The sequence below is a fragment of the Balaenoptera physalus genome (genome assembly GCF_965194825.1).
Source record: "Balaenoptera physalus genome assembly, chromosome: 1".
Taxonomy (NCBI): domain Eukaryota; kingdom Metazoa; phylum Chordata; class Mammalia; order Artiodactyla; family Balaenopteridae; genus Balaenoptera; species Balaenoptera physalus.
The window spans coordinates 60,230,975-60,254,872 of NC_138882.1; the positions used below are offsets into that span (position 1 = coordinate 60,230,975).

The 23,898-nt window shown below is 34.7% G+C and overlaps 1 protein-coding gene across 8 annotated transcripts in view; it reads right to left on the reverse strand.

Moving 5' to 3' along the window:
* The window catches only part of SUCO (SUN domain containing ossification factor), a 73,021-nt gene that overhangs the window by 41,653 nt on the left and 7,470 nt on the right, over positions 1-23,898 (reverse strand). For 3 of the 8 annotated variants that reach the window (XM_082437108.1, XM_082437107.1, XM_082437110.1), the window contains exons 2-9: positions 14,439-14,547; positions 12,579-12,689; positions 10,259-10,413; positions 6,979-7,116; positions 6,594-6,744; positions 2,982-3,105; positions 2,153-2,289; positions 1,010-1,077 (exon numbers count right to left, since the gene is read on the reverse strand). In XM_082437108.1, the coding sequence (XP_082293234.1) occupies positions 1,010-1,077; positions 2,153-2,289; positions 2,982-3,105; positions 6,594-6,744; positions 6,979-7,116; positions 10,259-10,413; positions 12,579-12,689; positions 14,439-14,547 (993 nt within the window). Of the gene's footprint in view, positions 1-1,009; positions 1,078-2,152; positions 2,290-2,981; positions 3,106-5,334; positions 6,571-6,593; positions 6,745-6,978; positions 7,117-7,886; positions 8,377-10,258; positions 10,414-12,578; positions 12,690-14,438; positions 14,548-23,898 lie in introns of those variants that run through there. The other 5 variants (XM_082437106.1, XM_082437113.1, XM_082437109.1 and 2 more) reach the window with 4 other exon arrangements.

A 23,898-nucleotide genomic window follows, 5' to 3' on the forward strand; every position in this document is an offset into this window, starting at 1 on the left:
CTAATAAAATTGTTGGTATATCAATTGATTTCCCACATAAATCGGTTCCTTTGCCTATATTCTTAGTTAATGGCAGAATCACAGATCCAAGCAGGGAAGCCAAAATCAAGGGAGATTAACAGATGCCTCTCTCTTCTTCACATCCAGTTACTAACCCAGAGCTGTCAATTTTATCTGCTATACACATTTTTCAGATTCCCCTCTCTTCTTTATCCAAATTGCCAATGTCTTAATTAAAGCCCTCATTTCTCACCTGATCTATGACAACAGGTTCCTAACTGGTTTCCCTGCTTCCAACTGCACTATGCTGTAGGCCACCTTTTAAGGATAAGCCTTCCTAAAACGCCAGTGAGGTCATGTCATTTCCTTACTTAAAACAAACACTACCCTCCACGGTCTTTAAGATAAACTTCAGAAACTTTTAAGCTGGGTATGCGTAGCATGGAATGGCCTGGTTATTGCTAAACTGACTCTGCTGTCTCATCTTCCATGATGACTCTAATTGTACCTCTATTCTTGTAATCACTAAAATAACTTCTTCAGGTTGCTTCTACTTATAGTTGCCCAGAAGATAAATATGCTCCTTTTAGCGCTATCCCCTTATTCTTATAGTTCCTGAATACCTCTGCCTCCCTCATCTGTGACTTCCTATGAATTCAAGGAATTCATCCTTCAAGATTCAGCTCATGAACTACCTCTTCTAGCAAGCTCATCCTCTTCTGCAGTTATGTATCATCCCTTATCCTATAATACCTTTTCAGCAGTACTTTTTATACCATTTGGTAACTGTTTAACTAGATCTGTCAATTTTTGTGTGTGATGTCCTTAAAAGGAAAGGCATTTTTGTCTTCAATTCTGTACCCCAGGACCTAAGGTAAGTACAGTACCACCACCAACCAATCATAAATGCTTATTAAGTGACTACATGAACAAATCAATCTAATCCCAAAATAAAAGCTTAATATAATACATGTATAGAGTACACTTTATTAAATTTTATATTACTTACCAAATTTTAGTGCTGCAAGGATTCAACATATAAAGATCCATATTTTCTATAAGAATAGCAGATGTGCTCTATTTTTAGAAAGGGGGAAGGCAATAAATTACTTAAAGAAAAAGATTTATTTCAACTATCAAGCTTTCTAGGTTTTCTATATTTTTAGATCTTAAAATACACCTAAGACTCTGAAACATTCACTTTGGGAAGAAAGCATAAAAGTGGCTAAAATTTACAAGTTTTGTCTATACTGTGCTAAGTTAGCCTTATAACAAGACATTTAAAATTAAATGTCTGTTACTATAGGGGAAAAATTATTTTTCTATTAGCTATTTCCTTCTGTAAATTTCACACAGGTTTTAGAAGTTTAAAAACAGAGTGTATGCCCTTCAGTAGGTGAATGGATAAACTGTGGTACATCCAGACAATGGAATATTATTCAACACTAAAAAGAAATGAGGTATCAAGCCATGAAAAGACATGGATGAATCTTAAATGCATATTAATAAGTGAAAGAAGCCAATCTGAAAAAGCTGCGTATGGTATGATTCCAGCTATATGACATTCAGATAACACTAGGGAGATAGTAAAAAGATCAGTGGCTCCCAAAAGTTGGGGGAAGGAAGCAGTGAATAGGTAGAGCGCAGAGGATTTTTAGAGCAGTAAAAATACTCTGTATGATACTATAATGGCAGATCCATGTCATTATACATTTGTCCAAAACCACAGAATGTTTAAGAGTGAACTCTAATGTAAACTATGGACTTCAGGTGATAACAATGTGTCAATATAAGTTCATTAACTGTAACAAATGTACCATTCTGGTGGGAGATGTTGATAATGGAGGAGGGTAACAGGCGTGGGGACAGGGGGTATATGAGAAATCTCTGTACCTTCCTCTCAATTTTGCTGTGAACCTCTAACTGCTCTAAAAAAATTGTCTTTAAAAAGAAAAAACAAAAATAGGGTGCAATGTATCAACCAATACACTAAGAATTCATGCAAGAAAATGTCTTTAAAAGCATAATCCTGCATTTATTAGTGGATTAGGAAAATAGCTCATGTTAAAATACAGTTCCCAGGAAACCACTGCTTATATTTAATAAAGTCACTAGTTTTCTATATGTACAGAAGAATTTTACACTGCAGTACCTTGGCTTCTGGGTTAGCTGCCAAAATTTTGGCACCACATTCTACTGAAGCATAATTATTTCGATTTTTCTGGACCTTTTTTGTGGCATGTAGACCTCCATTAGAAGATGGATGCATTGACTGACCTGCAGACAAACCTTATTATGAACATATATATATGATGATTACGATTGAAAATACCCAGAGCAAACAATCTCAAGAGCAACAGGCTGCCATCTAGAGAACAGGTTTTAATGCTTAAGAGAATATTTTAAAAACCCACATGAAAATCAAAATGCTTCAGCTCAATAACTTTAAAATATCCCTAATAAACAAATTAACTACAAAAATCCACATTACTTGATTTATGCCTAGTACAAGTCACAAAATGAAGCTTATCCATGAAAATCAAAACTTCTGCATATACATTTTATTCTATTAAGGATGAACGCTATCCTTCTATCTCTAATCCTAATCATAATTTTTAACTGAGAGTTATTTTACAACAACAAAACGAAAGTATGATAATTTAGTCCAATTCTGTTTACAGTTTAAAGCTTTGTGACTCAGAACTTTCCATGCCTCAACTTTCCTCTTATAAACTGAGATGAAAAATCACTGCTCTGCCTACTTTATTTTAGCCTCATTTAATAATTTACAATAATGGATTTTAATCAAGATTAAGGCATATGCACAGCTAATTGTATGTGGGTAATCAAAAGCATCTTGGTAAGTTTCACCTTTAAAAAGTTTTCAGAACTGTTACTTTGTTTTACCAATTAAAAAGAGAACTACATATTTAAACCAGGCCCTTTAAAAAAAAGAAAAAAGAATCACAGTGCTTCCTTACTTTTTTCTTTTTCTACTTCCATAACTTTCTTCTTCCATTCATCAAATGTTGGTATATCTTCTGGATCTTTGGGATTTGTTATAGATGCAGGGTCAATTTCTCCTGGTTTTGTATAATCAGAACTCTGACAGAAATGTCAAAAATAAACAGATTTCAGATTTCAAAGAATATAGAGAAAACAGATTAATAAATTATAATAGTAAATACAAATGTTTCTGTCAAATTAAAGTCCAATTTTATAAGGAATGATAGTATTTTGAAAAAAAACCAAAAAATGTAAAAAGAAAGGCTTTGGTTTAACTTAAAAGTTGAGTTTCTCTTCGAAGAATTAAAATCTTCTACCTAAGCACCACAGGATGAATCCCTTCACATGTTAGCAATATTAGCATAGGTTGTAAAAAAACCTATATAATATCATAAGCCAAAAATTACCCATACAAAAACTGTACAAATAAATACTATAATTTTAATGCATCCATCTTAAAATCTACATTAAAATAATATACACATTAAAGGAAGCTAACTAATTTTAGATGTCGTATATTGTTTCTACAAAATCCTTAACAAGAAGTACCATTTACATAACGAATAACGACCTAGTGTATAGCAGAGGGAAATCTAAATACTCTGTAATGACCTATATGGGAAAAGAATCTAAAAAAGAGTTGATATATGTATAATTGATTCACTTTGCTGTACAGCAGAAAGTAATACAACATTGTAAGTCAATTATACTCCAATAAAAATTTAAAAAAAAAGAAGTACCATTTATATAAAAATTTTACGGTGGATGTAAAAACCTAAATGTGAAAAGCAAAGCTTAAAGAAAGTACAGAAAAACATCTTCATGATTCAGGCTATAAAAGGATTCAACAAGACGAAGAAAGACATCATTTTTAAAAAGGCTGATACATTTGGATAGATTATAATTTAAAAATTAAATATATCAAAAGACCATAAACCACATGGTTCAAATAGCCAGAGACAGAAATAAATATCTGCAACACATTCAGCCAACAAAGAATTATTACCAACTATAAAGACTGCCTACAAATCAATAATGGGGGAGAGTAAAGGAGGAACAATAAACTAAGCAAAGAGAAAATACAAAATGTTCACTCTCAGTATAATCAGGGAATGCAAACGAAAACTAAAGATACTAAATAAATTATACCAATCTGATTGAGGTTAAAGTGTGACAGCCTATTGAGCCATGCGACATCTATTAGACTGCTAAAGTGAGTTTAACATTTAGGAATATTAAATAAAGATATGCATACCCTATGACCCAATAATTCCACTCCTATGTATAAATATCAGTGAAAACACACATATGTGCCTAAGAAAATATGCATAAGGATACTTACTGCAGCACTATTGATAACATCAAAAAATTAGGAACAATCTAAATATCCATTAATTGAAGAATAAATTGTGGTAGAATCGAACAATGCATAGACAAAACTCATAAACAATGTTGAGTAAAATGATACTTAAGACAAGAATGATACCATTTTACATTGTTTCAAAATATGCCAAAAAATAGTATGTACTGTTGTAGCAATGCATATTTGGTAAAAGTTAAAAAACATGCTCTACCAATGTAAAAAACACCAAGTTCAAGATAGTGGTTATATCTGAAGTGGAGAGAAGAAATGTAACTGGGAAGGGCATACAATTCAATCTGTAATTTTTTTCTTAATTGGAAGAATGTATGCAAGGATGTTCATTCCATTTTTAAATTACTTCTGTATTCCTAAAACAACACATACTTATTAATAGTACCTTGAGAAGTGTACAAAACATCTATTTAGACAGCTTACTTTGGTAAATAGCACAAATCTCATACAGTATATATTTGCTATATTAGGGCACATTTTTGAGTACTAATACTAATTAGTGTATTAGTGTAATACATCAATACAAATACCTATTACCTCCTTTTAGGAAGACTTATTAGCAAATTGGTTCCTAAACAACCTCCACGTCGGAGTGTTTTGCAGAACACACTAATTTATCAAATAAAGTATGTGGCTATTAAAAAAATACATAGCAGAAAATAAAATTAAAGAAGTAGCATTATACTAATTTAATTTAAAAATTAAATAACAAAAATCTAGTTTGAATGAGAAAATAAACAAATATTTATAAAAATTAATATAGTTGAGATACTTAAGAGTAATACTAAAAGAAATACATAAGAAGTAAGAACATACACACACTCTTTGAGACCCAGGCAGAGCAATCACTATCGCCTCTTAGCAACAAATAAGAGAACTAAACAATACAATAAAATTACTTTGTAAAGCATTATAACAGGCAGAAGAGTGGAATTTTTAACTGTATTAATTACCTCCTAAATAACTTAATATTCCAGAAAAATTGTCAGATAATGAGCATATTATAAAGTGTCCAGTAGTTTTGTATACTATCCAGTTCAGGATAATTCTGCCCTGTTAAGTTTGTGTGAGTGGGAGAGAGTTTATCCCCGTTATCTCAAGGATCTGCAAGACACTGCTGCAAATGGTTAAGGAGAACAAGCAAATCTTGGACAAAACTGGCTGCCATGCTTGAATTTTACATTTGATACTTAAATAGCTCAAAGAAGACATTTTTGTAATGTTTGTCTAATTTTATTTATGCCTGTGGTATTTGACAACTGAACTGTAACATATGCTTGATTTGGTTTCACTGGGAAAATTAGTTCCTTCAAGATGTTGGACTATGAAATGGGGACCTCCTATGTTTATAAAAAGCATCAAATAAACAGCTGGCCCAACGACACTAAAGTCTCCAGAATGAAGTTTAGTTAGTTATGAGTGCAGATTCACAGAAAATAGTTGAAAGAAAAGGTGGAGAACAGAAGATCCAAATTATAAAGAAACAAATGTGGATGTGGTACTCAGTATTTTAAAATACTCTGATTCCAAGCGTTTTGAAGTGCACAGAGTGGCCTTCATCTCTTTTATTCAGCTATTTCTTAGCTGAAGGGAGCACACTTCTCTGTCAACATTTCTTCAGGAAATTCTGTACTGGCCTCTACATGAAGTCAAAGTAGAACTCAAAAGAAGAAAAGAAAGTAAAACTGCTACACAGGAATGAGCCCTGTCTTTATTTTAAGAATCATATTCTTTAATATAAGCTAGTCTAGTTGTATTCTGCACACAAATAACAAAGGGTAAAATGTCCCTTTAACATAATTCTGGTTGAAGAGACTAAATTTAATCTCGTATTATTGAGTTAAATTTTTATTCTGAAGATACTTAAATTTAACAATCATAACTTCTTCTATATAGCTCTCTTAACTGCTTAAATAAGGACTTTATGTATCTGGTTATCAAATAATCAATGGTGGCAAAAAAACATTTATAATTAAATATAACCCAAGAGAGTTCATACTTGGGACAACACTATGTATAAACAGTATCCTGGCAATAGTTCTGTGAAGCAACCACTTGCTCTCTGGGAGCACAGTTCACCTCAGTTCCACGTTCATCACTAACTACTAATCCCCTGGCTTTATGGCAAATACGGATAGCAAATTACAAGATTAGCTAATAACAAAAATGCATTGTATAATAAAGTAGGAAACAGTGCAAGTTATTTACCTACCTCACTTTTTAAATTATCTGAAGCATTCAATGCAGATTTTGGATCACCACCACCCTGATCACTTGATGAAACTTTTGATTCAAATTCCGATTTTGTTATCTTTCCTTTGCCATGCGAAGATGACACATTTTCTATATGCTGGCCAACAAGGCTATTTGAAAGCAAAACGCATATTAAATAAACAAATTTTAGCTGAATAACGAGTATATGCAATCTAAACTATTGTAAGTGTACATGAGTACAAAGTAAACCAAGAACGGAGTACAAAGGGATCAGTTTTCTCTTAGTCATAAAGTGGAATTAAGCATGCACCAAAGTCTACTCAAACGTGACACTGCTGTTTATTACAGAACCATACAAAGGGCAAACAAGTGCTCACACCCACCTTTCAGGTGGACTGACAAAGGAAGGCTGGTCAACTGGAGCATTTGCATCAAGGGCCTCACCAACATCACAATCAGTTTCAGATTGCTCAGTTTCACTTGGCTTGGCTATCGGAACAGTACCAGATTTTTCTATTTCACTAAAATAGAAACAAAAAAGACAATCTGACAATTTAATGGATATAATGAACCATAAGTTAAAAGTGATATTACTGATTTCCAAAACAAATCTAAGCCAGAAAAGAATGCTTTACAGCTCTGCAGACGATTTTGAAGAATTCAGATATTTTAAATCGTGTAAAGATTTAAATTATGTAAACCGTTGACTCGATCTGTTAGTGCCCTTGCTTGGCCTTTAAATATTGGGTTGGCCAAAAAGTGCCTTGGGTTTTTAAGTAAAAATAAAAGACACATTTTTCATTTTCACCAAGAACGTTATTGAACAACATATTCACCCTTTTGTTCCACTACCTTCTGCCATTTTTCAGGCAACTTCATAATTCCATTTTCCCAAAACTTTTTAGCTTTTTGAGCAAAGAACTGTTCAGGTACCTTTTACAGTCTTCCAGGGAATTGAAATTTTTTCCATTAAGAGAATTTTGTGACGACTGAAGTAAATGGAAATCCAAAGGTGCAACGCCTGGTGAATACGGCGGATGAATCAGAACTTCCCAGCCAAGCTGTAACAGTTTTTGCCTGGTCATCAAAGAAACATGCAGTTTTGCGCTATCCTGATAGAAGATTATGTGTTTTCTGTTGACTAATTCTGGATGCTTTTTGTCGAGTGCTGCTTTCAGTTGGTCTAACTGGGAGCAGTACTTGTTGGAATTAATCATTTGGTTTTCTGGAAGGAGCTCATAATAGAGGACTCACTTCCAATCCCACCATATACACATATACACAACATCACCTTCTTTGGATGAAGACCGGCCTTTGGTGTGGTTGGTGCTGGTTCATTTCGCTTGCCCCATGATCTCTTCCACTCCACCTTATTGTACAGTATCCACTTTTCATCGGCAGTCACAATTTGTTTTAAAAACAGAATGTTTTCATTACATTTAAGTAGAGAATCGCATATGAAAATACAGTCAAGAAGGTTTTTTCCGCTTAATTTATATGGAACCCAAACATCAAAGCGATTAACATAACCAAGCTGGTGCAAATGATTTTCAATGCTTGATTTGGATATTCTGAGTATGTTGGCTATCTCCCTCGTGGTATAATGTTGATTGTTCTCAAGTAAAGTCTCAGTTTGATCGCTATCAACTTCAGCTGGTCTACCCGACCGTGGAGCATCGTCCAGCGAGAAATCTCCAGCACAAAACTCTGCAAACCACTTTTGACATGTTTGATCAGTCACAGCACCTTCTCCATACACTGCACAAATCTTTTTGTGCATTTCAGTTGTTTTTTTACCTTTCCAAAAGTGTTGCTTTTTCTCTTCCATCTTCAATATTAAAATGGCTACACAAAAATTCACCAATTTTGATGTCTTGTTTTAAATGCATGCTGATATGACAGCTGTCACATACAATCTAACAAAACTGCTTCGAATGAAGTTAAAGACAACTAAGTGCTACTAGAGTCATCTTACGGAAAAAAATGAACGAACCTTTTGGCCAACCCAATAGCTAATTACCAAATTTTAAAACAAAATATTATAGGTTAATACCTGATCTTGCCAAAAATAAGATTTTTAAATTATTTATTCTAAATGCATCTTCTCCAATGTTTCATTTCTATTAGTACATTCTACCAATATTAGAATTGTTGCCTATAGTATCAAGAAATCATCTATTATCTCAAAGCGCTTCACTAAAATTCTTAAAGCACTCCTGTAATTTCATTTAAAAAATATATACCTTAATATTTTTCTTTACCTCACTCCCATTTCACTAGACAGTCATGTTCAATATAATGAGAAAATAAGATGTATTGTTCAGATACATAGTATCTAGCCTTAAATTCTTTCTAAGAATTTAATATTTAAAAATTTTAAATACTATCATTATTTCTAAGCATGTCTTCTGTTACCTTGTCCCTTACCAGGGCAAACTCCTAAATGGTAACTGTAACATCTTTGTGTACAACTCCTTCAACCCAGTCCCTTACATTCTTGAAGAGACTAGGTGTCTAAAAAGTGCTTGTGGTAAAAAAAAAAAAAAAAAAAGTAGTGATGATAAAAATGATGATATTAACTGACACATATATTCTTACTATGTGCCAGATATTGTCCTATACATTTTATATAAATTAACTCATTTGATAAAGGATATGTTTAATGTAGTATTAAGAGAAGGGAATTTTGTTTTGTTCTTTGTAGTGTTGCTGGAGCTAGGAGTATAAAAGAGATTTTCTAAATTAAGGAAACCTTCAACATCACTAATCATCAGGGAAACGCAAATCAAAACCACAATGAGATACCACCTCACACCTGTCAGAATGGCTATTATCAAAAAGTTTACAAATAACAAATGTTGGCAAGGATGTGGAGAAAAGGGAACCCTTGTAGACTGTTGGTGGGAATGTATATTGGTGCAGCCACTGTGGAAAACAGTAGCGAGGTTTCTCAAAAAACTAAAACTATGACCCAGCAATTCCACTCCTGGGTATATACCTGAAAAAAACAAAAACACTAATTTGGAAAGATACATGTACCCAATGTTCACAGCAGCATTATTTACAATTTCTAAGACATGGAAACAACTTAAGTGTCCATCAACAGATAAATGGATAAAGAAGCTGTGGTGTGTGTACATATATATATATATGTACACACATACCCACACACACAATGGAATACTAGTCAGCCAAAAAAAAGAATGAAATTTTGCCATTTGCAGCAACATGGATGGACTTGGAGGGCATTATGCTAAGTGAAATAAGTCAAGAGAAAGATAAATACTGTATGATATAGCTAATATGTAGAATCTAAAAAATACAACAAACTAGTAAATATAATAAAAGTAGCAGACTCACAGATACAGAGACCAAACTAGTAGTTACCAATGGGGAGGGTGGGAAGGGGCAATGTAGGGGTGGCAGGGTGGAAGGTACAAAGTACTGGGTGTAAGACAGGCTCAAGAATGTATTGTACAACATGGGGAATATAGCCAATATTTTGTAATAACTATAAATGGAAAGTAAACTTTAAACAATGTATAAAAATAAAACAGGCATTATTACTTAGGTCTTCTATAAAGCCTTAATGTCAAATTTGAGTATCAAAGAAATTTTTCCGTCATTATCTAATCATATTTTTTTCTCTTTGTAATGACTTACTCAAGCTTTGAGATTGGAGTGATCTCTGAGGTAGATGAGCTGGAAGTATTTTCCACGTTTTCACTGTCCACAACTACACTGGAAGGATCTTCAGGCAGATCAACTGTAGGGAGTGTTTCAATCACAGATGGACTTAACTTTTTTGACTCCGTATTCTGTTTTTAAAAAAGTCAGTTATATTTAATGTTGGGATTAATAAACTATGTCTTTAGCTGAAGAGGGTATTATAAAAACTATGTCTCAAAAGTAACAATATAAATAAATAATGTTCACTAAAAAAGTAGTTTTATAAAAATCCTTTCTTCCAACATTACCACCCTAAGGAATATATTTCATATTAAAATACAGGCTCTACACATTTTTCATGGCATTTCATAAACTAGGACAAAGCAGCTTGTCTTTCTTCTTTCCTATTTCCTATTTTATATCAGGACCCACAAAATTTCCCTCTTACTGTAATTAATTAATGCTAATAGCAACACAGAAATCCTATATAAATATATAAAATAGTAAAACGCATAGTTTTTGCCCCCTGAGCAGTTAAGAAGACAATGTGTATCAACAAATAACAACACAAGGCATGTATAAATAACATTACAAAGCAATACATGATTTTTGCTGCTCCTTCAAGGCCCGTATGCTCTGGGCCATTTACTCCTCCAAAACACAAACTGAAACGTACTTAATACCTACTCATGTTTGAAAACCTCTTATCAGTACCTCCTCCCCCACAACTAACCCTAAATAGAATGAGCCATTCCCCTTCCTCTATGCCTCCACTGTTCTCTGTACAGACTTTAATCACAGGATCTATAACACCTCAATTGCCCTTATTTATTTCTTTCTCTTCTTCAACTACACTATAAATGTCTTGAGTAAGGACTATATTTTCCTGATCTTCATGTTCCTAGTGCCTAGCACAGTATCTAGCACACAGTAGACATTTAATAGTTACTAAATGAATATCAAGTGAGAGGTACTCGTGCTCAGTTCAAGGTAAAGAGAAACGAAGGACTATTCTGGACTAGAAGAACTAGGACTCTGAAGAACAGGGCAGCCAGTACAGCAGCAGAAAGAAAACATGAGGCAGAGTCAGAAGAGTACAAAATAAAACATGATCGTCTGGGGAATTATTTACACTGGAACGAAAAATTCACAAAAGAATACAAATACTTTACATTTTATGATGGAGGCTTTGAGAAAAGAACCATTACAATATTATCAAATACTGCATTATCATTCAATATGCATGCAATATAAAAAAATTAGTAAGATATTTTACACTTTTTTTTTCTTAGTTACTAAGTCTCCAAAATCGATGTGTATCTTATACTTACAGCAAATCTCAACTTCGACTATCCACATTTCCACAGGTAGCTAGTGGCTACTATATTGAACAGCACAGGTCTCTAAGATGCAGTAAGCACTTCAAAGTATTTGAACAAGAGAATACCATAATAAAAATTCAGGAAAATGAACAAAGGCTGGACTGTTCAGGATACTCATAAAATTGAAGGGTTACAGAGATCACTTTTCTTACTCTTATGCACAAATCTTTTCCAAATGTCCTCCAGAATCCAATAAAATGAAACTTACTATATCTCCTTAGATAACCCAATTAACTCATAAAATAACTCTGGCTGCATTTTTTTAAGAGAATTCTCCCTCCTTTTAAGCTGAAATTTGTTTTTGTTAATATTTGAGATATTTAGTTTTTCCTTAGTCCTTCTTCCCTCCAGATCAAATATCCCCAGTTCCTTCAGTCATTCCTGATACTAAATGGTTTCCAGATGCTTCAGCATTCTGATCAGCTTACATTCTGGTCTAGTTTTTAATATCTTTCATAAAATCTGGTATACAAAATGGAAAATAATATTTAGGATGTAATATGAGATTAAAAGGAAAAAATACACTCAACCTATTATTTATTAATCCATATTCCACACTAAGTGGTAAAATTTTGGTATCAAAATGCTCTGTGTTCTACATATAAATACATTAAGTCAGAAAATAATTTCCCCTGACATCTGAAAAACTGAAGAGACAAGATAAATTATAGAGAGTCAAAATGGAATCTAGAAGAAAGGAGGACTTACAACCAAACCTATACCACAGAGAAAAGTCGCATTTACTATTAAACCTGTAATTCCGAATTTTCTCAAAAGTAGTACTCTTAGCAGGTGACTAGTATTAAGGCCAGCTGCATGATACTACAAAAAGAAAAAAATAAAAATACACAATATGGTGACCAAACAGGTTTTCTATTTTGTGAAGTGGTTTGAAAAGGCATATCATTAAAAATCAAAGCAACAAAGCTTACTTCTACATTCACAACGTAGTCATCTTTTACTTTGTGTTCTTCTGGAGGAACAGGTAAGCTTGAACCCACCTTTCCTGATAATTCGGCATTGATAGGTCCCTCTCTTTCATCCTATATTGCAACAAAGAAAAGGCCAACTGATAAAATTGTTTCACAAAACAGTCCTGAAGCAACATTAAAGACCATCTTTCTATACTTTACAACCAAAACACTTTACTGTGACTTTAATGTCTTTTATTTGTTTCCATGCTTATTGTCTACCTTCCTGCATTACCCTCCTTACTGCTTCACTTCAAATGTATACTACATGTGTGCGCTGGTGTATAGTGATGAGCATAGCTGCCTTCCAAATATACACTACATCTGATTTCTTAATAAACACTTTAGTCCTACTACCCAGCACTATGTGTCAGTAAGTACTTGATAAATGAATGTACTTATAGTTTTTGTGTCACCTCTCTTGACACTCACTTTCAAATTAGAATTTCAGATATGTTGTCCTTAAATTTATCTTCTGGCATATAAGCTTCATAAAAGCAAAGTTCATATTCATTATTATCTAAGCCTGTATAGCATATACTAGGTACCCGAATGTTTGCTGAAAGAAATGTTTCCCCTTCCTTAATGCTTTGCTTAAACTCATTCTTACAACATTTAAGTTTTCAAATTTCTCATCAAAGAAGATACCAGCTCTAAATCTTATAGACTGTAGATAGAAGCACACAATTATACTTTATTCGGAGAGATACCCAGCAATAGTCTTCAAAATTTTAACTGCTCCATCCCAGAAATATATCCTGTATAACTCAGAAATTTAAATAATCTACTCTAAACACAATATCATGCCAAAAAAAAAAAAAACCACCCAAGCATGTAATTATAAGTTTGTGCATTCACACACACACACAAATGTACACACAAACATGCATGCACACACACAGCTGAGAAACAATGCAAAAGTCTGTCAATAAATAAATGCTTAATAAATTGTGATACACCCATATGACAGAATAAAAATGTAGCTATTCAGAAGAATACAGTAACATGCAAAGGTATCCATGAGATATTACTGGGGAAGAGGGGAAATAAATTTGTACAATATTTTTTTAATAAAAATTAAAACATTAATTTGTATGCTACAAAATGATATATCTATAACCACAGAAAACAGTCTGAATGTTTTCACAAGAAACAGTAAATTGTGGTTCCTTTGAGGAGGGGAATGAGATATAAATATGAATATCTTATAGTGGGTATAAATTACATCTGTAATTTAAAATAAGTATATTGATTTGGGGGGAGGGGGGAGCCAAATCTAGCTAAAGTCAATACTCATCTTTCATCATTTACAATGATAGCTCACCTTTCATCATTTAAAATGATAAAATAATAAATTATTTAGACACCATCAGATTTTTTGGACTCTGTCTATTCACTCCACACAATTATATAAAACAAAGTACATAGCCACTAATTGCAGACTTTCCCTATAATATTCATTTCTAATAGTTTTTAATTTATAAGACTGGGGTTTCTTTAGAAACCCTTTAACTAGTTAAAGCATTAAAAAGAGAACCCTAGTTTTCTCTCTGAATAGGCACTATTTTTTCTCCTTACTGTAGGACTAAGAATGTTATTACAACATTCCAAATATAAGCAATAAGAATAAATATATAAATATCTCAGAGTCACATTAATTTCAGAATTACCTGAGTAACTCCTCATATTATAGCAAAGAAAATTACAAATCTCCACCAAAAATTATGTCATAGTATTTTTGAAATACTTTTATTCCAAATGTTTTGAGGAAGTCTTAGAAAGCTAATACACAAATTACAACTTCAACTTCATTTAAGGTACCTTTTTCTGGAATTGTACATCTTCATTTTCTAGTGCACAATTGTCATCTTGAGAGTAGTATGATGAAGCTGAAGAACTCTCTTTGCAACATACATGCCAACTGGGAAGCCTGTAAAACATCCACCGTCACCACCACCAAAAAAAAAAAGAAGAAGAAAGAAGAAAAAAAAGTTGTTAAGCCAACATATTCCATACCTGGACTAGAATTTGAGGCAATAAACAAACAGATGGTTCTTATCCTAATGCCCTTGAGAACTTAACAATTTAATGATGAAGACAAATGTACATAAGACAAAGATTTTTTATTTAATGCCCTAAGAAAACCATAAACAGTGTTATCAGCACTCCAAGTAAGGCATCATGAATCTCATGAAGGTAAAACAGGAAAAACTTCACAAAAGGAGTATCTGATAATTATCACAAAAGGAACAGAGAAAGTTGTCAAAGAGCTAACCTCCTCAGAAAGCATCAGATGCCAATGATACTCTAAATTCTACCAAATATTTAAGAACAGATAACTCTAAAACTACCTAAACTATTGATATTTCAAAGCATTTAAGGTAATTTAAGGTAATATGTATGGTAGATCTGAAAACCACATACTGAAGTGGCAAAAAAGGAAACTTAAAAAATTAGACAGACTGACTCTAAACTTTATATAAATAGAATAGTCAAGAAGATTTTAATGTGGGGAAACTAGACATCTAAGAAACCACAATAATCACAACACTATGGTAGTGAGATGAGAGAGGAAAAGGGAATCCCCAGGGTGACTGGAAAGAGAATTCCTAGGATGACAGCTGTATGTACACAAAGAACAGAGGGCAACCATACTAAATTGGAGATCATCAGAAGCTCTGGAAGAGTCTTCTTTAGGAGGATGAAATTAACAGCACAACTGATGAGTCTGAAAATCTCAAGAACAGATTTACATAACTGGTAGATAATTTGTAATTAAATAGAAAAATAAGCAAACATAACAAGTCAAATATTAGTACCATGAAAAAGGAAAAGCAGGGCTTCCCTGGTGGTGCAGTGGTTGAGAATCTGCCTGCTAATGCAGGGGACACGGGTTCGAGCCCTGGTCTGGGAAGATCCCACATGCCGCGGAGCAACTAAGCCCGTGAGCCACAACTACTGAGCCTGCGCGTCTGGAGCCTGTGCTCCGCAACAAGAGAGGCCGCGATAGTGAGAGGCCCGCGCACCGCGATGAAGAGTGGCCCCCGCTTGCCGCAACTAGAGAAAAGCCCTCGCACAGAAACGAAGACCCAACACAGCCAAAAATAAAATATAAAAAAAAAATAAATAAAAGAGCCTTCCCTAAATTAAAAAAAAAAAGAAAGAAAGAAAAGCAGCTTCATTATTAAAAAAAAAAAAAGGAAAAGCAGAACAGAAAAGGGAAAAGTAATCATGTTTTACTACACAGCTCAGTTGTATCATTTATAGTAATAATATAAACACTGAATACTGATCTAACCCAAATTATGACTAAACTGTATTACTAGCATGTGCTTAAGAGAATCTGATCATCTGTAGTAAAATACCTAAAACTGACATTAAAGCAATTATTTTAGAGACAAAGAGGTAAACATAAAATTCATCAGCTAAGAGATGAAAGTGGTTTCCTTGAAAGAAATAATGGGGAAAGAGGGATGAGGGAATGGCTTATTTACAAAAGCAAACAAACAAAATCCTTTTAGAGCTATCTGACTTTTTGATATGAATACATCATTTTGATAAAAATTAAAAACAAAAAAAAAACAAAAAGAGAAGAGCAAAGTACATAATAATATATACATATAGTATGCTACCATGTGTGCATATGTGTACTAAAGGCACCTGTATGTGCATAAATTTCTCTGGAAGAATTAAAAAGAAAAGAAAAAAAAGCACCACCTTGGTTGCCTCCAGGGTGGAAAACTGAGTGACTGACTGGGTGACAGGATAATAGGTGGATATTCTTCACTCTACGATACTCTATGTCTTTTGAACCACAAGGATATATTACTTATTCAAAATTTCATATAGATATATCACTATTTATTAAATATTTCTTTATTGATAGACTTTTGCATTGTTTCTCAGCTGTGTGTGTGTACACATGTGTGTTTGTAGGTGCATTTGTGAGTGTATATATACACATATTTGGGACAGCAAAAAGTTTCAGATATTCAAAACTGTGGGTGTTAGAATTTTGGAGATTATGCCCCCTTATTTTCTATATTCCTTTCTATACTTTCTAAATTTCTACCATGAGCACATACTAGTTTTATCATCAAGAATTCTGCATGTGTATGTGTATACTTGTGTATAAATCCTAATATTCACAGTTAATGTGAAGATGGCCAAAAGACATTAAATCTCATGATCCTAAATTTTTACTATCATATAATCAAATCCCATTATCCAAAGTTAGGAGTTTTTGGGTGAGACTGGCATTTGAATCAGTGGACTCAGTAGACTGCCCCTCCCCAACGTGAGTGGGCATCATCTAATCCTCTGAGGGCCTGAACTGAACAAAAATCAGAAGAATTTGCCCTTTTTTCCTCTGCCTCACTATTTGAGCTGAGGCATCTCATCTTCTCCTGCCCTTTAACTGGGATTTATATCTTCAGCTCTACTGGTTGATAGGCCTTCAGACTTGGCCTGAATTAACCACTGGTTTCCCTCGGTCTCCAGCTTTCATATCGCAGACCGTGGGTCTTCTCAGCTCCCATAATCGTGTGACCCAACGCCTCATTTTATATATATATATATATGGTTGGTTCTATTTCTCTGAAGAATGTGAATATACCTGACATTAATATAGACTACATTCTTTACCTATCTACCCTATTCCTCCTCTTAATTACAGCTTTATCAACAGTATCACTTAAATACCTCTAACATATCAGTCCCTATTTAAGGACAGATATTAATTAAGGACAGACCTGTAAAGATAACCTTAATTTTGTGTATAAAAAAAGCCTAAAATAGATAAAATTTATCACCAACTAATAACTGTCAAGAAATTTTAGGGCTTCCCTGGTGGCGCAGCGGTTGAGAATCTGCCTGCCAATGCAGGGGACACGGGTTCGAGCCCTGGTCTGGGAAGATCCCACATGCCACGGAGCCACTAGGCCCTTGAGCCACAATTACTGAGCCTGCGCGTCTGGAGCCTGTGCTCTGCAACAAGAGAGGCCGCGATAGTAGAGGCCCGCGCACCACAATGAAGAGTGGCCCCCGCTTGCCGCAACTGGAGAAAGCCCTCACACAGAAACGAAGACCCAACACAGCCATAAATAAATTAATTAATTTAAAAAAAAAAAAGAAAGAAATTTTAAATCACCAAAGTAAAATGAAATACCCCAAACCCACTCCAACTCTACTGAAGAAGAATGAATCGCTATAATGGGGTCTTTACTTTCAACAAGTTCCCCAAGGTGAATTAGATATGCATGCCCCCTCATTAAGAATCAGTGGGTCACATTACAATGGCTGAGGGCACTTTGTTGCATGATTAAATGGGTCTCATTCCATACTACTTAAGCAAGTTTCAAAAACTGTACTATGAAAACCCCAAGCCTGATGAGATGAGTTTCAAAACTTTTAAGAAGTTCAGCACCACAAATCACATCAAGATAAATGGCAGTCTGTGAGCCTGACACTCTCCCTCAGTTCAAAATGAGTACTCCCCACTACTATTTGTAAGTTGATTCTGTGCCATGTATATCCTCTCTTACTTAAACTCTTTGAGAATCAATTCCATATTCCTAACTATTGATACTTTAGCCCCTCCCTACAAAGCCAAAACCTGCAAACATTATGTGCTTAATAAATATTTATTAAATGAATAAGGGTTCTGAGGGGAACTGTTTTGTAGCAAGTAGCAGAAAGGAAATTAGGTCACTTTTCATTCCTCTTCCCATCAGCCCCATCACCTCCACCACTACTACTCCCCAACTCACCCACCCACCCACCACCCCCTCACACACACACAAGCTCAAAAAACAGAATCTGGAAACTAAGAGGACATTTATACCTTTTTGCCAATTCCTCCCCAATAACGTGGCATGGATTCACCATTCATACAGAAAGGTATTAACTTTCAGAGTAAATGTAATTAAAAGTCTTGTAAAATTCACATTTGAGTGTCATTTAGGATAGCAACAGCTAACAACATACCAAAGCCTGGAAACAAAATTATGCAGCAGAATAATCCTTTGGTTAAAGAGGAAACAATAGGGAACATTACAAAACATAGCAGAAGACTACAGGTCGAAATTGGTGGGATGCCGGTAAGACAGCAGCAGGAAAACTATGCTTCTGAGCACATTTGGAGACACTGAATACAAAAGAGCTAATCTTTCAACTCAAGAAGATGAAGAACTGTAAATCTAAAGAAAAAAGGAAGACTATAAGGACAGAAATCACTGAAATAAAAAACAAAACCAAAAAAAGCAAAGAAGATTAAGAAAACCAAAAGTTAGTCTTTCGACGAAAATATTAAAAAGATAAACCTCTGGAAAAACCGATAAAGGAGAGATGGTGATGTGAATTAACAAAATATGTTCCTAAAAGCATGAAATAACCACAAACAAAACAGATTTTTTAAAGTTATAAAATATTACCAGCTATATATACTAATATATTTGAAAACTCAGAGGAAATGGATGTTTCTAGAAAAATAACAAAATTGGCACAAAGTATACAAAAATTGGAATTAATTGATGATAATTAAAGAAATTTGAGTGGATTAATCAAAACCATACACAGAGAAAAAGGAAATCTCACTCTTTCTTTTCCCACTTTTTATTTGGAAATAATTTCAAACTTTCAGAAGAAATGCCAACATAGCACAAAGAACATCCATAAACCCTTTGCCCATATCAACCTATTGTTAACATTTTGACCCATTGGTTCCATCATTTGCCATTTGCTCCTGGCAAGCACATAGCCCTCCCTCTCTCCCCACTCCACGTAATTTATCTCTAAATATCTTCTGTATGTATTTCTTCAGAATAAGGATATTCTCTTACACAACCATGCCACAATTATCAACCTCAGTAAATGTTACATTGACACAATAATCTATGTCCCCAGTAGTGTCCTTACAGCATTCCCCCTCTCCCCACCTCAAGTACAGAATCGAGTGTAAGATCATATCCTGCATTTTTCATGTGCCTTCAGCCTCCTTTAACCTGGAATAGTTCTTGGCTTTTACCTTATGTGGCACTGACATTTTGAAGGACATAGTCCTTTTATTTTGAAATAATATGGTCCTTTTTTGAGGTTTGTCTGATGTTTCATCATGAGCAGATTCAGGTTATGTATTCCTGGCTGGAAGCCTTCATAAGCGATGTTGTGTCTTTCTCAGGGTATTATATCCAGTAGCATACGATATCCATCTGTTTCGGTGCTTGCAATTCCACTTTTAGGTACTTCTTAAGGGAAATGAAAACTATGTGTACAAAAATGTCCCCTGTAGCTTTCACTCCTAATAGCCAAAAACTGGAAGCAGCCCAGATGTTCAACAGGAAAATGTAAACAAACTGTAGTATATTCATACAATGTACTACTTCTCAGAATAAAAAGGAATGAATTACTAATGAATGAAAAAAGATAAGATAAATCTTGGAAGCATTACACTGAGTGAAAGAAGCCAGACACCAGAATAAATACTGTATAATTCCATTTAAATAAAGTTCCAGAATTAGCAAAACTATCCATGGTGATAGAAATCAAATCACCGGTTGCTTCAGGGAATTCTGTAGAATGGGACATGAAAAAACATTCTGGAGTGATGGAAATGTTCCATACCTTGATGGGGTGTGAGTTATACAGATGTATACATTTGTCAAAACTGATCCAACTATACAGTTGATGCCATATGTGCATTTCACTGTATGTAAATTATTTCAATTTAAAAATATAAGAAGCAAAAAAGTCAATATTTTCCTCCCCAGCAATAACAAAATAGAAAATAAACTATTAGCAATAACAAAAATTATAAAATAATTTACAGAAATTAACCTTAAAAATTACACAACCACTTATAGAGAAAAAATGTTAACTCTAATAATGACCATAAAATGAAGAGACAAATAAATGAAGATCTAATATGTTCATGGATGGAATGCTACTGACAGCAGAGTAAAGACAGCAATTCTCCCCAAAGTAATTCATCACTCAAATATAACTCCTATCAAAATACCTGAAGGGGGACTTCCCTGGTGGTCCAGTGGTTGAGAATCCGCCTTCCAATGCAGGAGACGCGGGTTCAATCCCTGGTCGGGGAACTAAGATCCTACATGCCACGGGGCAACTAAGCCCGCGTGCTGCAACTACTGAGCCCGCAGGCTGGAACGAAAGATCCTGCGTGCTGCAACTAAGACCCAACGCGGCCAAAAAAAAAAAAAAAAAAAAAGACAACAAAAAAACCTGAAGGATCCTTACTGTATAGGACAGGAAACTCTACTCAACACTCTGAAATAACCCATATGGGAAAAGAATCTGAAAAAGAATAGATATATGTATATGTATAACTGAATCACTTTGCTGTACACCTGAAACTAACGCAACATTGTAAATCTACTATACGCCAATATAAAATAAAAATTAAAAGAGAATCCTAAAGACAAAAACAAACAAACAAAAAAACGTGAAGGCTCCTAATGTTCTAAATATGATAAGGAAAAACCAGTCTAAGAATAACTATATTAACAAAAAAAGCAAAGACAAGTGTTTCACCTTGCCAGATAATTAAGATTTACTACAAAACCACCCTAATTCGTCTATAGTACTGGGATCGCAAAAGACAAGCAACTGGAACAAATACTCCCAAATGCATTTGTTGGCATAAAGTCTCTCATTAGAAGCAGCCTGCACACAAAGGGCTCAATAAATACCCATTGAATGAATGAATAAATGACATCAGGCCTTCCTGAGGCATCTGCCACATCATTAACTACGTAGAATTCACTTAATGATGATTCTAGTAACTAAAACAAGCTTCTAAAAAAGTGTTCAGTGGAAAAAAGTAGGAAAAAGAATGAGATTAATAGCATTATACCCTGTATGTAAATTTTAAAACATATAAACAAAACATTATTTTGGAAGAAAACACAAGTATATGAAGTAAATACATGAAGGTCGACTGGAAAAACACATCAGATATACTCTAGGGTAAATGCCTAACATGGGGGAAATAGGAGTGAAAATGAAGATAGAAGATAAAAGAGTAATGATGTAAGATGGAGGAAAAAGGGGGGTCCATACAGAAGGTGGCATAAACAGAGTATGATCAATCCAATCCTAAATATCTGATGTCTCTAGAAGAAAACACAGTCTTTTTTTTAGTGTGCCAGGCAGTTTAGATTAAAATATTAATCTAACTTTTACAAGTAAACTAAAGCTCAGAAGTTAACTGGCCCAAAGTCACTCAATTTGTGACTACAAATCTAGATCTACCTCTCCAAAGCCTATGATCTTTCTGTAGTGCTACATTTCTTATTTAATACTCTCTGGTCAATAGATAAATGAAAAGAAAGGTGAGAAAATAACACTAATCCATTCCCTTAAGAACTGATGATGTTAGTCATGGCTAGTTACAGCAGAACATAAAAATATAAGAACTACTACAAGGGAGGGGCAATATTTACCTCTTGATTTAGAAAGCAGCCACAAGAGATAAATACAAAGCTTTGTAGTGTAGTGGCTAGGGCATGGACTTCAGAGTCAAAAGACCCAAGTGTTAATCCCAGGTGCATTCTCTTGGACAAATTACAAAACCTGTATGTCTCCACTGTAAAATGGGAAAATGAAATAATGCATGTGCAATGCTTAGCCTGGCATAGAATATGCACTCAAATGTTAGCAGTTGTTATCAGCTACTATCCTTATCTTCTTTCACTTATCAAATTCCAGAGTAGTGTAAACAGTTGTCCCTAGGTATCTTGGTTCCAGGATCCCCTGCAGATAGCAAAATCCACAGATGCTCAAGTCCCTTGCATAGGCCCTCAGTATCCCTCCTCAAATCAAAATGGGTTGAATGGTTTGAAACATACAAGTATGAGGCTACTCCAGCTTCCTGTATCCCTTCTGGCTGCGAAACAAATGTGTACGAGCTCACACTTACCACTCTCCAAATACCTTCTATCTCCACTCACAAAAACTTATCAATCACCTCTCTCTTTTGAAAACAGGGCCTTTTTCTCAATTTTCAAGCTTTTCAGGCTATCTGAGGTTTTTATATTGCTGACCATTCAAATGACCTCCTTAAACCTCTTTCCACCTTCCCTAGTTTCCGCTCTCAGAGCTTTACTTTGCTTGTCACCTTTGTTTGTTCTAAGTATCTGCAGAAACTCCATGTTCAAAGGTTCTGTTTCAAAAATGATCCCCTCTATGAGGACAGCTCCAGCCCAAATCTCATTTTCACTGAAGTCTGCATTTAAGTCCCTATATAACGTTTCCACTGGGATATTCTCCTCGCCTCAACTAACATCTCCTTCTCCTTTAAAACTCTTTGCAACTCTTCCAGTTCTTTTTTAACACCTCCAATTCCTCTAGTTGCCCAAGTTAAAAAAAAAAAAATTAACTCCTCTTCTCTCTTTGAACTTTACTTCACAGATCCATCATTTTAGACCCTAGAATTTATCCCCTCAACCACAGTAGGCTCCAAGAAAGCAGCTACTTTTTCTATTTTGTCCACCAGAATCTTGCACAGAAAGCAGCACACAGAAAAGCCTCAGTAAACATCTCTTGACATTGAGATGGACAACAGAAAGGCGGTGTTGAAGACCAAGAGCTGGTTAGAGGCAAACTAAAACCCAGTTCTTCTGTACTGCATTGCCAACTTGCCAACCTATCACCAAACCAGATCATTTACTTCCTGGAAATCTCTGCTCAATGAACCCTCTTCATTTCTACTGCCAAGTTAAGTCCTTGTTATGAAAAACTTCAACTACTCCAATTGCTTTTCATTTAGTATTCATCCCTCCAGCCTTTCTCCTGTAACACAATGATGTCAAAATAACACTCTCCAAACACCACTTCTCTTGCTGGATCTTTACTGCCTTACTCCTTGGTTTAGCTTGCAAAACCCATCACAATTTCCAGAATACACTCAGCCCTCCGCATCCACGGGTTCCACATCTGGGTAGAGGGAGGGCTGAGTGTACTATGCCATTTTACATAACAGACTTGAGCATCCAAGGTTGGGTCCTGGAACCAATCCCCCACGGATACCAAGGGATGACTTTAGCTTTTATTTTCTACTCAGGCTTGGCTGCTTACTATCACTTCCACCCATATCAAGTACATCGTCTTCTTTTACTCATAACCTTTCTCATTTCTCCTGACAATTAAGTACTATCTGCCCACTGCAGGCAGGCAAGCAGACACACACACACAAACTAGGGAAAGGCCGCTATTCATATTAGCAGCACCAGTGTATCTTATTTCAGTTCATGAAGCACCTGTA